This window comes from Eucyclogobius newberryi, unplaced genomic scaffold, assembly GCF_026437365.1.
Source record: "Eucyclogobius newberryi isolate DKJ021-1_F unplaced genomic scaffold, fEucNew1.0.hap1 SCAF_4, whole genome shotgun sequence".
NCBI lineage: Eukaryota > Metazoa > Chordata > Actinopteri > Gobiiformes > Gobiidae > Eucyclogobius > Eucyclogobius newberryi.
The window spans coordinates 4,796,277-4,813,544 of record NW_027316056.1 but is presented as its reverse complement, the minus strand read 5'-3'; the positions used below and the strand labels follow the sequence as shown (position 1 = coordinate 4,813,544).

Genomic DNA, 17,268 nt, shown 5'->3' with positions numbered 1-17,268 from the left:
TTCAAAGCGTTAAAATTGTTCATCGCAGAAAAGTTCAGATTTGTTCAACTTTGTTGGAACACAAGAAGGACCGAGCCTGGAGGAGGATCAGAGGAGACTGGACTGTGGGGTAAGTTATTACAACTTTGAGACGATTACAATCTACGTGTTGATAGTTGATGCGTCAAAATAATTTGCGCTGGTTTGTGTTTGACGAGTTCATGTGTTTATTCAGAGTTATCTGCAGAAGAGTACACATTATATGAAGGGGCCAGAAGAAGCAGCAGCAGGGCTGTCAGAAGAGTTAGTTGTTGTTGTTGTTGTTCTGCTCAACTAGCAGAGCTAAGCTACGAGCTAATGCTAACAAGAGATCTCATCCACCTGAAATGAGACTTTAAAAACACTTTGATGCATTTGAGACATACATTACGTAGATACAAAACTTAAATTACTGACTCCAACAGTGAAATGAGTGACTACAATCTAATGTCAGGACTATTTAACTGTCCCACAGCCTCAAAGAAATGTTCACACAATCAGCTGTGCTCTAGAATCTATAGTGCTCTAGAATCTATAGTGCACAGCTCATTGTGCTTCTAGTGAGTGTGTGAGGTTATCAAAGAGCTGATGAAACTGGAAAATGATATTGGCAACATATGTGCCTCATTAAATATGCTGTATTATAATATTAAAAGTTTGAATAATATTGCAGTAAATGTACTGGGCTCAAATATAACTGCTGTACAATGTTCTTTCAGATCTGGATTTGCCTTCAGCCCTCCCTGTTGCTCCTGTCCCTGCTGCTCCTGCTCCTTCAGGGGATGCTGGCCCTTCTGCTGCACCCACAGGTGTGTAAAAGCATTTGGTTGGATAGCAATTTGTTTTTTAGCCCGTGTAATCTAAATTGCAATGTGTGTTTTTTTTGTAGAACCACGAGGAAGAGGTCCTGGAGCCAGAGTCCTCCAGGTTTGAGAGGGAGGTGCTGGAGCCAGAGTCCTCCAGCTTTGAGAGGGAGGTGCTGGAGCCAGAGTCCTCCAGCTTTGAGAGGGAGGTGCTGGAGCCAGAGTCCTCCAGCTTTGAGAGGGAGGTGCTGGAGCCAGAGTCCTCCAGCTTTGAGAGGGAGGTCCAGCTTTGAGAGGGAGGTGCTGGAGCCAGAGTCCTCCAGCTTTGAGAGGGAGGTCCAGCTTTGAGAGGGAGGTCCTGGAGCCAGAGTCCTCCAGCTTTGAGAGGGAGGTCCTGGAGCCAGAGTCCTCCAGCTTTGAGAGGGAGGTCCTGGAGCCAGAGTCCTCCAGCTTTGAGAGGGAGGTGCTGGCAGCGCTCTAGGACTGACCCTCCTCATGTTCCACCTGCTTCCTCTCCTGCAGAGGGTTCCAGCTCATTCAAAAGAATGTGTAAAATTACAAATGTATAAATTACTATATGAAAATAGTTCATTTGATTTCTATCTGGAACCATTGGAGCTGCATCTTCTGGAGAAGAAATGGACTCCTTTTTCCTCTGTGTCCCCCACTCTTCTCCAGGCCATATATTAGTTAGTATATAGTTCTGTATATATATATTATTTTTATATATAGTTATTTATATTTCTATTTTTCTACAAAATAAATTACATTTTATATTATAAAACGTGTGTCCTGTATACATGCAACTTTTTCATATAATACTGGGTAGTTTGTGGGAAAATCAGTGGCTAGATAGAAAATCGGTATCGGAAAAATCGGTTTTGGCAGGTCAGACCGCCTTAAAAACCGGAAATCGGTATCGGCCAAGAATTTTGGAATCGGTGCATCTCTACCATGAGCTGTTTGGATCAGAATGACTTCTCTTACGGCTCTGGATTTTTCCAGTCACAACACGTCTTGGTTTTGTCCTGGACATGAGTGAGTTTGACCCCTTTGAATTCAACATCTTCGGGGTTTTCGGGGTGAAAACGGGAGAGAGGAGGCGATGAGTATGAGGGGCTTTGACGGGCGCCGCGTCTTGCTAATCTCGCAACAATATGTGTTACACATAGTTTGTGTTACACATGTTTATTGTGTAACACAGTTATTGTCGTGAGATTAGCGAGATGCGGCGCTCGTCAAAGCCCCTCGTCGCCTCCGCTCCTCCGGTGGCTCCTCCCGTGGCTCCTCCCGCTGAGCAGTGGAACCTCGTCAACACAGCATCCTACATTGTGTCATGCCGTTGTTGACAATCGACTGACGAGTGATCAGTGCTTTTTAGGCGCTTTTGTTATACAATTGAACACAATTTTTTGTATCGCAAAAGCTGCGATACAAAAACACTTTTTTTCTGACGAATGCACCGCATTTGAGAGAAATTGCGTAGCGTTTTGCGATGTGATACCGCTTATTCTGAGCCCTGTATGCGCACATTTATTTGGAGAAGATATTTTAGCACTGTCACATTGGTAGAGCTGTAACTTAAGATAATATCTTATAGCTCTGTAATGGTAAATACAACAACAAAAAATGACCGCAGTGTTCTTGCTGGGCTGAGATTGAAGGATGGCGGAGGGGCAAACTGTGCGGGCGCTCGCAAAAAGTACTTTAAAAATTTACTGCGGCGCTCGCTCGCACAGTCGAGCGCCATAGGCGGTGCAAGCGCAAAGTACTACGGCGGCGTAGTACTTTAAGATCACCGTGCGAGCGCCGTGGTGCTTTTCGGTCATCTTAATACCTGGCTGTATCTTTTGAGCATGGCGGTGACCAGCCGAAGCATGGCGGCCCCTCAGCGAGAACACTGTTCTCTGTACTGATGAATACAACTAAAATAATACTGTATAGCTCTAATGATGAATACAACTGATGAATACAACTAAAATAATACTGTATAGCTCTAATGATGAATACAACTGATGAATACAACTAAAATAATACTGTATAGCTCTGTAATGATGAATACAACTGATGAATACAACTAAAATAATACTGTATAGCTCTGTAATGATGAATACAACTGATGAATACAACTAAAATAATACTGTATAGCTCTGTAATGATGAATACAACTGATGAATACAACTAAAATAATACTGTATAGCTCTAATGATGAATACAACTGATGAATACAACTAAAATAATACTGTATAGCTCTGTAAAGATGAATACAACTGATGAATACAACTAAAATAATACTGTATAGCTCTAATGATGAATACAACTGATGAATACAACTAAAATAATACTGTATAGCTCTAATGATGAATACAACTGATGAATACAACTAAAATAATACTGTATAGCTCTGTAAAGATGAATACAACTGATGAATACAACTAAAATAATACTGTATAGCTCTGTAATGATGAATACAACTGATGAATACAACTAAAATAATACTGTATAGCTCCGTAATGATATATACAACTAAAATAATACCGTATGGCTCTGTAATGATGAATACAACTAAAATAATACCGTATGGCTCTGTAATGATGAATACAACTAAAATAATACCGTATGGCTCTGTAATGATGAATACAACTAAAATAAAACCGTATAGCTCTGTAATGATGAATACAACTAAAATAATACCGTATGGCTCTGTAATGATGAATACAACTAGCATGCATTAACTAGTTCTGTAACATTTGTCATCTGTGTAACATTTATGTTTGAGTGAATGTAACGCTTCCTGTAGCTTCAGCTAACACTGAACAGTTGTTTGTGTCTGTAGAGGCCTCACTTTGTGCGCAGGTGTCTGCAGGCTGCGGTGTGGTTCACCGTCCCCAAGTGTCCGATCCACTCCTGAGAAGAAGAACAGACACGAGCGCTGACCAGAGATTACATATTACAGCATAGTCGACGCAAGACACTTTTGTTCTTACACAAACTGAGATATACAGAGATTAAAATAATGAAGGCCACAGTCGTAAGTTACACCAAAATAAAACAAAACACAAAAGCATTGATTTATAATCACCACGCATAGTCAATTATGAAGATTGGCTTCAACTTAACTGTTGATATTCATGTTAACACACTTTTGGTACTTTTACTGTGACTGAATTTTTTTTTTTTTACAAACCAAGTAACTTTTTGTAAGTCATACTGAATAAGGGATCATCTCAAAATATTTTTCGTCTTGGAGGGGGGGGGGGTTGAACCTACATTTTGTCTTTTTGTTGCTTTGAAGCTTCAATACATCGTTGTGGCAGTAATTGTTTTGAAATGCTAAAAAACTCTCAACAACGAGCATTAGGCCAACATTAGGCGGCGGGTGCGTGCGCGGAGCACGGCAGGTGCGTGCGCGGAGTACGCGGGTGCGTGCGCGGAGTACGCGGGTGCGTGCGCGGAGTACGCGGGTGCGTACGGGGGAGCACAGCGTGCAACGGGGAGCGGGGCGGGCGTCGCCGTCGCCAAGGCGACTGGTGCAGAAAAGTTGGAAAAGCTTTTTTGCGGCAAGACGCGGCGCAGCAAATGATCCAGAGATTTGGCTCTAGTAACGTGCTACGCACTGACCGGAGGAAGGACCAACACAAACCTGCATGAGGTTTCAGCCAATCACAGAAGACGTGAGATTCTCACTGAGACAAAAGCGCGTGTCAGTCTGACATGTCTAAGGTCTAAACTCAGGCAATTGACAATTACAGGTTTTGACAAGAAACGAGTTTTTCACTCTCTCGTCCTCTTGAGACTCTCAATGTGGTCATCTCACAGTTTGGGTTGAATGGGATGTGCCGTAGGGCCAGGGCCGGCCCTTCCACTAGGCCGTATAGGCGGCCTAGTGGAAGGGCACACCCCTCTGGATTAAAAAGATAAAATAAAAAAAATGCTTTTTTTTGTTTCGAGTTTTTTGCGCCCCCTTCTATGTATCCAAACACTATTTTGGAATTGACAAAGCGCCAGGGGAGTAGCTCGCCTAGGGCACCAAATGTGCTGGGGCTGGCCCTGGACCATGTGGATTGAGTAAACATGCGCGACAGGAGACATTATTTGGAGGGTTCATAACTTCTAAATATAAACTTACCAAAGGATGTTCAGGGATGTTCACTAGAGGTGAGCAAGTCTATCAAGCTACTATCGTTTTATCAACGCGTAAAATTTTATGTGAAGCCAGTCTGAAGTCTTTTGGGGGGGAGGAGGGGGTCTAGAGAGAGACGAAAAAAATTAAGTCTTTTCAGCTTCAACCCATTTTGAGATAAGTCCTACGTCAGTGTTAAATATAATTTGTTTAAACCTGAAAAACTAAGCGAAGTCCTTAGGGCTGCAACTTACTTAAAGGTTGAATGGACGATTTTTTGACCCAAATCTGAGTCTCATTTCCTCGTGGCGTGGACGGCCGATTAGTCCTGCCACGTATCAATCATAAAACGTACCCAACGCTCACCTGCAGCCGCGTGTGGCTCGTCCCCACGAGCAGCACGTTTCAGCGTGTCTAAGCGCATTGATCTATCATAATATAGTTCCCTCAGTGTACGGGACAAAATTAAGACGGAGAAAGACAGTACGAGCTGTCTCATAAGACGGAAATCTACGGGAGACGAGAAATGCAATGCGATCTTTCGCGCTAATAAACAAACGCACGTGTGTGTTGAATCAGTCCGCACAGGGAAGTGCGCATGCGCACTTTCGCGCGAGTTCTCAAATCGCCGAAAAATCGTTCATTGCGCCATTAATTATTTTGCTAATCGATGAATCTAGTGATTATTCTTTCAATTAAAAGGAATAATAGACGAGTCTAATTTCCTCGTGGCATGGACAGCTGAGTAGTTCTCCCACATGTCAATCATTCCCTGCGTGCTACTGCACACCTGCAGCCTCGTCCCCAGGATAGTAGCATGATTCCCTGGCTGCACATGTGTGGTTGATATGCCGGTGTGTGTTTATCGAATTCCTTCAGTTACAGTACAAAAATGACACCGTTTGAGCTCAGAAGAGACGGAAATCTGCAGAGACAAGAGATGCAATCCGTCGCGCTAATAAACAAGCGCACGTGTAGCAGCGGGGCTGTTGCGTGCTTAAGCACGAGGTTTGATGATGGGCGGCGTCTTGAAAACAACAGGAGGGTGGGGGGTGAGTGTGCGCATTTTTTAAAAAGGGACCAACAGTTGAGTTCTCAAATAGGCGAAAAATCCTCTATTATTCCTTTAATTGATCGTCTGTTTAGAATGCGAAAGGCTCGAGAAGGAGATATTTTCAAAATTGTACCCAGATGAAACAGAAGTTAAGCCGCTTGAGGATGTGTAGTGGCGTATATTTAGAGTCATTAAGAGATTTAATAACTGCTTTGTCTGAGTTATAAATCCTCTCCTGACATGTTTGGGAACCTGTGTATAGACCAGTTAATTATTTGATTGCTACATTTGTTGATGATTATTAAAGGGTCGATAATTGATTAGTTGCAATTAACAATTGACTTATTGCAGCCTTGGAATTTCTCAGGACAAAAGCAATTGACTTGCATTCATAGATACTGCCCAGTCCTAAAAAAATAAAAAATAAAAAATAACAAAGTGTTACAGGTAGGAGCTGTATCAAATGAATCTGCCTACATGTATTACTTTATTACCCAAACCTGATGAAGATACTATATGTCCTGATTTGTGCCTTTTCCATATCAATGTTTCTGTCTCTGCTTCTACACTGATTAAGGACAATTTACATCTTGCTTTAACTGCAAAATCTTGCAGAAGGCCAGACCAATGTTTTGTCTTTAACCCACTGTAATCACTAATAACAACAGCGGGCATTACATTAACCCACTCTTTCTGTTTTTGAAAAGTTTAAGAAGTTGACAATAATTAGCATAATTTACAAAACAATTCATACAACATCCATACCATAACATTTGTCATGGACCCTTAAGACTGAAACAAAATTCACCTCAGTGGAGTTAGACACTGTGCGTAGACTCACCTGTTCCTGATCACACTGCATGTTGCACAAGGAGCAGGTATGAGGATAGACCTTGGGAGGAACTCCAGAGAAATCGTTCATCATGGTGGGCGTGGGGAGTTTCTTGTTGCCGGGTGCTTTGAGTCCGGCGCGCAGAGGCTTCACGCTGGGCAGAGGGTGTGGTTTCGACACTGTTGACTCAGCGCTTCTCTTCTCAGCAGAGACTCTTGGTTTGGGCTGCTCCAGTCTGTAGTCACGGTCTTGATGCCGAGGTTTTGTGGAAAAGTCTCGTGGAGGTGGTGACCGGCTGGAGTGGTGCTCGCTGCTCCGGCGCCGATAATCCCTGTCACCGTGTCTGGTTGGCTCAGCCGGCTCCAAGCGAACCTGCCTTCCCACACTTGTCTCCAGCTTTAGGGCAGGCGAAGAGTACATTTTCACAGTCCTCTCGCTGGAGATGGGCTCTTTTTTGAATATTTTTGGGGGCCCGCTCTCGTCCTTTGCCTGACTGGCATGGCCATAGTCAATGACTCTGCCCTCAGTTTGAGTGACAGTCAGAAGGCTGGGCACCTCAGGTGAGCGGGAAGATTTGGGTTTTTTGTGGACCTGCAAGTCCCGCAAGATGAAGGGTAAAGTGTCCGGAGTAAGCTGATCGTCCGGGTAATGACTGAGAGCCTCCAAATCCTCATTCGAAAGTCCAAAACTGGCCAGAATAGTTCCTGCGCTCTCCGGTGTGTAGAAGCCACGCCCACCCTCTCTCTGAGGAGGGTTCCAGTTTTGTAAACCCGCGGCGGTGTGTCCGCCCTGATGCTGCCCGAACAGTTTGGTAGGAGGCTCGTAGTTGGACCAGTCCATAGATGGTTTGGGCTGCGTGTTGCAGATGTTGGCACCGTAGTTTCCGTGTTGACTCATGCCCGAAGCACACACCTGGCTCTGGTGCTGCTTCAGCCGATCCAAGTGTTCAATGAGACGGTGGTCCATGTCACGAGAACCACGGACGGACAGGGCTGATTCCAGCTCGTCCGGCAGCTGTGTGGGGCGAGCGAACTGATATGGCCCCGGAGGAGGCATCATGTCTGTGGGGGGTCGGATCGGCGGTTGGTTCAGTGGATGTCGAGGCCCGCTGGGAAAGGGCTGAGGACCCTGCTGCTGCTGCTGCTGCTGCTGCTGCTGCTGCTGCTGCTGCTGATGGTGGTGGTACATGGTCAGGCGAGTGTCTAAGTGTTTGTGGTTTGAGTCGGTGCTCAGAGTCAGAACAGCTCGCTGAGTGGCGAGCGCAGCGATGAGTCTGCTGGAGGCAAAGGTCACGGCAGCGAGCGTAGCAAGCTGTCGCAGGGCAATCTGTGCCTGAGCCTCAATGTGAGCCAGCCGCAGAGCTACGGAGAATGGGGCGTTGGACTCCAAACAAAGCGAGGACGGGAAATAGCTTTCTGTATGCACAGCCAAGCTGTGAGGTGAAAAGCAGAAAAACTATTACAGATAAAATGCTGTGCCTTTGTTACAGATTTGAGGAGAGGTAATTTTGTGGTGTGGTTGTGTGAGGAACTTGATTCATATAAAAGCTACAATTAAAATCACTGTAAAACACATCACAAGGACATCACACAACCTCACACCAAAATGTATCATGAACTTTAGACCAACACTTGGCTGGTCAGAGTCTGTTTTGCCACATCTGATGATGCCTTTCACACACTTACCATCGTCCAGAAAATGCACAACAGCAACTTTTTCAAATTAAAACAAACAGAGCAGGTTGACCAGGAGCAGACACATCACACGTCAAAAGAACATTACAGCTCTTTCCCAGTTACATAACCCAGGCGCCTTCACACTCATCTCGGACTGCACGCACAGCCTCTACAATAGCTATCAAATATTGTCTCAGACCGAGGACACAAGACACTGCAACTCGATCTAAATCCAGGTTTGTAAGTCATCTACTTTTAAGTTTACATTTAGGTATTAGACTATTGATATGCTTAATGTGATTGTTATTATAAGCACTATATATTTTGGATCGCTCACGGGAAAGTGCAGCGCCAACGCCTTTTCTTTTTTGAAACACCAAATTAGCCTAAATAGATAATGTTCACAACGAAATCCAAGATAAAACAGATAAAACCACGCAGTCTTAACTGGGAAAAGACTTAATAATATATTTGAATAATATTGTCGTAAAATAAAGCCAAATTAGTTTTGGAAGCCATTTTGTTTTGGATTGCCACCGCAAACGCCACATCCGAATAACGCAAAGCCAAAAAGACGCGTGTTGTTAATGTGCATCTACACTAAATGTTAAGTCCATGAATGCTATGATTACATACCTTTGATTGTAAACGACACACGAAGTTATAGGATGAAATAAATTAGACTTTTGCCTGGATTACGCAGAGCTACATCACGAGATAAACTCGTCCCTGCACCGCCATCTTTGTTGACTTTAAGATTTCCGGTCAGGAATTTTCAGCGTAAAAGAATATTTTCAGTGTAAACGAATGTATGGATCTTTTCGTTGGTTGGTTTATTTATTTATACATAAAATTATTGTTTACTTGCTTTGTCATAATTTTATGTAGGCAAACATACATATCACATATAATACTAACAATAATAATAAGTATTATTATTATTACTATTATTATTAGCATTAATATTATTGGAATTATTATACAATAATAAATTATAGCCTTGAAGATGGGTCAAATGCAGAGGACAAATTCCCCTATGGGAACAGTAAAGTGTACCTTAACTTTAATCACAAAACTCATTGGGGTCAGTATTGAAATGATATCACTATTCTATGGACAGCTTGATGACTACAAAATCCCATCCTCTCTTCTCTGATCAGAGAGAAATATTTGGCAGCTAATATCATGCTTAACTTTGTCAGCGCCATCCTTCTTCCTCATGCCAGAATTGAGTAAAAACAAGCCTTTTTATTCACACATCCAACACGTCAGTCTCTTTAGTGGACAAGCATGGCCGCAAACATAAAAATAGTACTCTGGATGCTGTCATTAGCAATATTAGCTAGCAAGACTAGACTGATAAAGTGGTTACAGGAGTGAGGAGTTGACAATATGACACATGGAGGTGCAGAGATGATGGGTGCTTGGTGCATCGAAGCAGCCAGGACACAGAAAGGAGGTCAGTAGGTTATGGACTGAGCTACTAACTATTTAAAAAAAAGTATGTGGCACATTCTATGCACTCCTTTCAGTGTTACCAAATGAAAGCAAACATTTATTGGTCACATCCGGTGTACCAATTATTTTTGATAACCTCTTATAATTCCTTATTATTTTCAGTCAAACCATACTAAAAAATATCAGAAATAGTTTATACAGCAAACCTACAAATACAAATTAAAAATGATTGAATGAATTAAAACTAATAGGCCTTTTATGGGCATGCCTCCTGGACTTTTTTCTTTTTTAACAAATACATTTTAAGTGGAATCATCAAGACCCAGCAAGTACTCTATCTACTGTGTGTCAGTTCATTCCCCCAACAGCAGCAGAGCACCTCTTTACCCCCAAGATTTGAAACCAGATTTGGCTCTGTGTTTGTTAGCAGCAGACCAGAGGAAAGTGGAGGAACCTAGAAGATGACTTATACTGGGGTCAAAGGGAATGAGTAAGCTGGTTACCTCTTATAAATAGAGAACCTCAGATAAGGCCAATGGGTCAGCTTCACAGATCAGAAATATTTGTTTACACTCCAAAAGGTTTAGAAACAGCTTCAGTTTTTCAGTTGTATTAATTGCCCAGTGCCAGCATGATAATGTATGATAATGAGAGAAAATACATCCATTTAAGCCATGTTTTTTTATCTTTATTTATCTATTGGTAAAGTAGGGAATATAAAAGTAGGCTGCAGTCACATTCTTAAAATAACCTAAGAACTTCATCATGATATAAACATTGGATGCTCATTGGATGCGAAGGATTTTGATCTTACAAAAGTGATGTACCAAAATAACCAAATGTAAATTGGATATTGATAGGCGAGAATGTTCAACTGTTTCTGCCAAGTCCAGTTTATATCCTCGGCTTCTCTTAATGTCAGGGGGCCGGACATTCTCCTGTGCTCAGTCTGACACAGTATATGGGGTAACATTAAGCGAGAGGAAGGAGACACATATTTGATGATGTGAGTTCTGGATTAGCTCCCATGTTCCCACTTCGCATGATACGGTCTCACGGCCACAAACACATACCACACACGCCCAGAACAAATGGCTCTATTAGACCATCTAAGTCTGAACATAACCACTGCTCATCTGACTGCTTACAGTGGGCTCCCACAAACGTCCAGAGTTGTTAATGCTACACTATATCCACTGCTGTTACTGCTTACAGGGTGTTACCAGTAAAACCCACTATGGTATTAAAATAAGACAAGCCTTTATTTGTCCTGCTAGTGGGTTAATGTAATGTCCACTGTTGTTATTAGTGAATACAGTGGGTTAATGTAATGTCCACTGTTGTTATTAGTGATTACAGTGGGTTAATGTAATGTCCACTGTTGTTATTAGTGATTACAGTGGGTTAATGTAATGTCCACTGTTGTTATTAGTGATTACAGTGGGTTTATGTAAAGTCCACTGTTGTTATTAATGATTACAGTGGGTTAATGTAATGTCCACTGTTGTTATTAATGATTACAGTGGGTTAATGTAATGTTCACTGTTGTTATTAGTGATTACAGTGGGTTAATGTAATGTCCACTGTTGTTATTAATGATTACACTGGGTTAATGTAATGTCCACTGTTGTTATTAGTGATTACAGTGGGTTAATGTAATGTCTACTGTTGTTATTAATGATTACAGTGGGTTCATGTAATGTCCACTGTTGTTATTAGTGATTACCACTGTTGTTATAAGTGATTACAGTGGGTTAATGTAAAGTCCACTGTTGTTATTAGTGATTACAGTGGGTTAATGTAAAGTCCACTGTTGTTATTAATGATTACAGTGGGTTAATGTAATGTCCACTGTTGTTATTAGTGATTACAGTGGGTTAATGTAATGTCCACTGTTGTTATTAGTGATTACAGTGGGTTAATGTAATGTCCACTGTTGTTATTAGTGATTACAGTGGGTTAATGTAATGTCCACTGTTGTTATTAGTGATTACAGTGGGTTCATGTAATGCCCACTGTTGTTATTAGTGAATACAGTGGGTTAATGTAATGTCCACTGTTGTTATTAGTGATTACAGTGGGTTAATGTAATGTCCACTGTTGTTATTAGTGAATACAGTGGGTTAATGTAATGTCCACTGTTGTTATTAGTGAATACAGTGGGTTAATGTAATGTCCACTGTTGTTATTAGTGAATACAGTGGGTTAATGTAATGTCCACTGTTGTTATTAGTGATTACAGTGGGTTAATGTAATGTCCACTGTTGTTATTAGTGAATACAGTGGGTTAATGTAATGTCCACTGTTGTTATTAGTGATTACAGTGGGTTAATGTAATGTCCACTGTTGTTATTAATGATTACAGTGGGTTAATGTAATGTCCACTGTTGTTATTAATGATTACAGTGGGTTAATGTAATGTCCACTGTTGTTATTAGTGATTACAGTGGGTTAATGTAATGTCCACTGTTGTTATTAATGATTACACTGGGTTAATGTAATGTCCACTGTTGTTATTAATGATTACACTGGGTTAATGTAATGTCCACTGTTGTTATTAGTGATTACAGTGGGTTAATGTAATGTCCACTGTTGTTATTAGTGAATACAGTGGGTTCATGTAATGTCCACTGTTGTTATTAGTGATTACCACTGTTGTTATAAGTGATTACAGTGGGTTAATGTAAAGTCCACTGTTGTTATTAGTGATTACAGTGGGTTAATGTAAAGTCCACTGTTGTTATTAGTGATTACAGTGGGTTCATGTAATGTCCACTGTTGTTATTAATGATTACAGTGGGTTCATGTAATGCCCACTGTTGTTATTAGTGATTACAGTGGGTTAATGTAATGTCCACTGTTGTTATTAGTGATTACAGTGGGTTAATGTAATGTCCACTGTTGTTATTAGTGATTACAGTGGGTTCATGTAATGCCCACTGTTGTTATTACTCCTTTCAGCAATCAGTAATAACAGCAGTGGACACATTAGTTCAATTCAAGCAGTAATAACAGCATTGAACATTACATGAACCGGATATTTTATGTCTACTGCTTTTGTTACTGATCAGAGAGTGCTACTGGTAAAGTCAAACAAGGACCTCATGCAGTCTGACTTCTGGCGGTGACAACACTTTTCATGGCCCCTTCAAGGTTTCACCATACATTTTTTTGCTGAACCTCATTCTATTAACAATTGGCCAACAGTATCGCTATGAATTAATGATCTTGTAGTCTTTTTGTGTGTGTGTGTGAAGACAGATAAAGGTGGGAGAATCTTGGAAGCAGCTCTGTGTCCTTCAGACGAGCAGGTGGGACTGTAGGACACCCAGCAGGTGGGTTTCAGAGACATAACACATTTACAACCAAAAGAGAAAAGGTCAGGGACATCACTGCAAACACGTGTCCATTCACAAACACCTAGAGGACATCGCTGGTCAAAACACTCAGAGAATGCATGCCGTTGAAAAGATTTAGGAGTTTGTAACTTGTTCTGAGCATCAATGGCATTGTGTTTGGCAGAGAGCGAGGTAAACTCTGAGTTTATCTTTGACAAAACGACTAAACAATTAAAATGATTAGTTAATGTTTTTTTTTTTTTAATTGCAAATGGGTGTAAGTCAGTCCTGGTCACAGCCTACAGCCTGTCTTCTATCTTTCACAATGGGTCCCCTCAAGGTTTCTCTTTCCTGTTTTTGGTGGTGATTTTGGTACCTTTTAATGTCCTTTCAACTGACTGCATTCACATTTAGGGCTTAAATAATGGCACCACTTAAGTGGAAAAAACTCAAATAAAGTATGTTTTAATATATATCGACAGAAACATTTGTGCCAGTTTTATCATATAGATAACTTCTAACCATAAGTCAGGTCAAAACAACTGAACTCTGACAGTCAAACAGCACGTTCTTCCATATTCTGACCTGTCCTCCAGCTCAGTGTTAAACTATACGGATCCTTCAATGTTGTGACGGTTTTAGTCCTCGGCTCATGGCCACACCCTAAATGGCTGAACGTCTTGCTTTTCAAACTGACATTGACTAATGGTCCTCCTTCTACAATTCCACACACAAAAAACTTAATAAAATTGACCTAACACTAAAAAACTCAAACCCAAACATTTGACATTCTTAGCGTTTCTTACATTCCTATGCCCTCAAACATCCCCTGCACTGTTTTCTGGAGGAGAGCCAAGTGCCCTAAAATATAACACGCTTGTACAAAATGACGTATGCACAAGAGGAATGCAGGACCAGACAGCACGTGGTCAAGAAAGGTGAGAATGATGAGCACATGTGACCAAAACGCACGGGGAATGACTGCTTGGCATGCAGCATGTTTTGTTGTTAGCTGTGTTGACTTTACTATCAGAACGCCTTCTGTTTTCTCTCATCTTCTAGCATAAAGGATGTGTAAAAATGTTTGAAATAACTTAAATAAATAAATATTGAATATAAAAAGTATGATTGGTTCACTTATGGGCAGTGATGGAAAGAATACTATGCTATAATAGCTGCATTAAAATGTATCTGTTACACAGTCGGGTACTGTGTTCTGAATACGTTCACATGAACTTGACAGGATTGAAAACGCGTCTTGTGTTGGTTGCATTTATTTATCACAGATTTAAGAAGAAAGATATTGCACATGGGGTATGTACCTATATTCTCCAGTACCTATGTTCCCCTCTCCTATGTTCCCGGGTACATAATATGTTCCCAGCTACTATGTTCCCCCAGTACCTATGTTCCCCACTACTATGTTCCCCGCTACTATGTTCCCCCGGTACCTATGTTCCCCACTACTATGTTCCCCGCTACTATGTTCCCCCGGTACCTATGTTCCCCGCTACTATGTTCCCCCGGTACCTATGTTCCCCGCTACCTATGTTCCCCCGGTACCTATGTTCCCCGGTACCTATGTTCCCCACTACTATGTTCCCCCGGTACCTATGTTCCCCACTACTATGTTCCCCCGGTACCTATGTTCCCCGCTACTATGTTCCCCGCTACTATGTTCCCCCGGTACCTATGTTCCCCACTACTATGTTCCCCCGGTACCTATGTTCCCCGCTACTATGTTCCCCGCTACTATGTTCCCCGCTACTATGTTCCCCACTACTATGTTCCCCACTACTATGTTCCCCGCTACTATGTTCCCCGCTACTATGTTCCCCCGGTACCTATGTTCTGCGGTACCTATGTTCCCCCTTTTCTATGAACGGGGGGAACATGGGTATGTCCTCAAATAATAGAATTGGCTACTGGTTGAGGTTCCACATCCCCAATGATTGTGCATAAAAGTATGGTTTTACAGTATGGGGAACATAGGGCTGACCCTCTTTCTTTTTCCCATAAAAATACTATACATCACATACAGTACCATAATCAAAATATTCTGAATGTGTATTTTCAGTGCACGTATTTCTCAGCAGAGGCTGTGTTTACATGGACACCAAAAATCTGATCATTATCTGATTTTTTGGAAAATTATGTCAGTTACTCAAACAATTGTATTTTTTGTTTTGATGTCAGTCAGATCTCCTTTGTGCTCCTAAACACACATCAAAAATCACATCTAATGAGTTATCCAGATTGCTAAAGTTATCTGTGTTTTCTGGAAAAACAAGAAGTAAGAAGTAATACATACTGTGGAATATTGCAGTAACATTTCCATGGAGACAAGCATGTGACAGAGACTCTACCAGAAAAATTCCACATTGCAACTTTAACGCACACTTCAAATAAACCTTAATGAGTTTTTAACCATGTTATAACAATTTCGAGTTGTATTTTAAGTCATGTATGTTTGAGAAATCCTGTACAGTCCTGCCTGTTCAGGAGCTGCAATTTAGCCATAATCTGGTGCGGAACATGATTTCTTATGATCTTAATGTTTCTGGTCGTTATCCCTTTAAATAAAGACTAAACTAAACTAATGGATCTGCTTCTATAATTAAGCCGTTTCAGATCAGATTTGCAATTTACAAAGATCAAAATGTAGTGAAACATTGAGATACGGTTGTTGTAGTTCATTACTAAGTACATAAAAAAAGCAATAATATGTCACCTTTGAATAATGTTTAATATGGTAAGAAGGTCATTCCAAGATGCAAATATCAGTTATTACATCAAACTATTCATGGAGTTCGAACATTTAATAAACATGCAAAAAATTGTTTTGGGGTTATTTCACTTTATTTTATTCATTTTTCATTCCAGAAATGTTGAAAGATGAAATTTGCACATCCAAACCTGCCACAAGATGCAGGTCACTATACTTTCATTGAAACGAGCTCAATTTAACTTTTTAATTAACTGAACAATGTAATTAAATTAAATTACCAACTTACAACTTTGTACTAGAAATGTTGGCAGTGTTTACATGCAGACCAAAAATCTGATCATTCTCAAATTTCTGGAGTTATCCAATGTGATCAGCTCCATCTGATGTGAGGAATCTGATTTTCTTCAGATTGTCCACACGTGTGCAAGTTTTGACAAGGAAATGTATGCAAAAACATCAAACTAATGCGGCAAAAACAAAAATGAAAGAGAAAATGATCAAGATTTTTTTCGTCTTACAAATACTGTGTCTGTTTAACCCTGCGACAAGTTGGCCACTGTCCAGGGTGTACCCCGCCTAAGGCCCGAAGTCACTGGGATAGGCTCCAGTCACCCGCGACCCCGAAAGGGAACAAGCGGTAGAAAATGGATGGATGGACAAATACTGTGTCTGTGTTTGCTAAATCTGATTATTTATCTGATTTCCGGACCTTAAGACAATTGAAATGACATGTAAACTGCAAAATGTGACTTAAGTAATCAGAGGAATCACAATCAGAAATAAATCAGATAATCTTGCTGCTTTTTAATAATCTTTTAACTCCAAAAGTCTGATAATAATCTGCTTTTGATAGAGCATAGCAGTTTTACTCCACGTGTCACCAGGGGATCAGATGCCTCTTGTGCATGTAAACACACACCAAAAATCACTTAGGTTTTCTTACTATTCTAGTCCTTTTCCCGGCCATGTTCAGTAACTGTACTCTGTTTTACTCACTGTTGAGCTGCTTTGAGGAGAGCAATTGAGGTTTTCCGAACATGCTTCTTCTTTCTGATCTTCTGCATATCTTCAATCCAACAAAACCTCACAATTATCCCCAAATATTAAAAAAACATAAAATCCAAATTCAGCTTGCTTATATCAACACAAAAACCTGGAGCTTTCATTTGAGAGTCTTAGATGCTTCTGCTTGCAGCTCCGTTGGTCTTGTGCTCATGGTATTCTGGTATTCACAAACC

General features: G+C 41.0%; 1 protein-coding gene across 1 annotated transcript in view; it reads right to left on the bottom strand.

Annotated features, from left to right (window-relative positions):
• LOC140377024 (uncharacterized) overlaps nucleotides 1–17,268 on the bottom strand; it is a 35,735-nt gene extending 18,467 nt beyond the window's left edge. The window contains exons 1-3 of the mRNA XM_072462274.1: nucleotides 17,027–17,268; nucleotides 6,840–8,262; nucleotides 3,667–3,728 (exon numbers count right to left, since the gene is read on the bottom strand). Of these exons, the coding sequence (XP_072318375.1) occupies nucleotides 3,667–3,728; nucleotides 6,840–8,262; nucleotides 17,027–17,094 (1,553 nt within the window). The 5' untranslated portion in view covers nucleotides 17,095–17,268. The remainder of the gene's footprint in view (nucleotides 1–3,666; nucleotides 3,729–6,839; nucleotides 8,263–17,026) is intronic.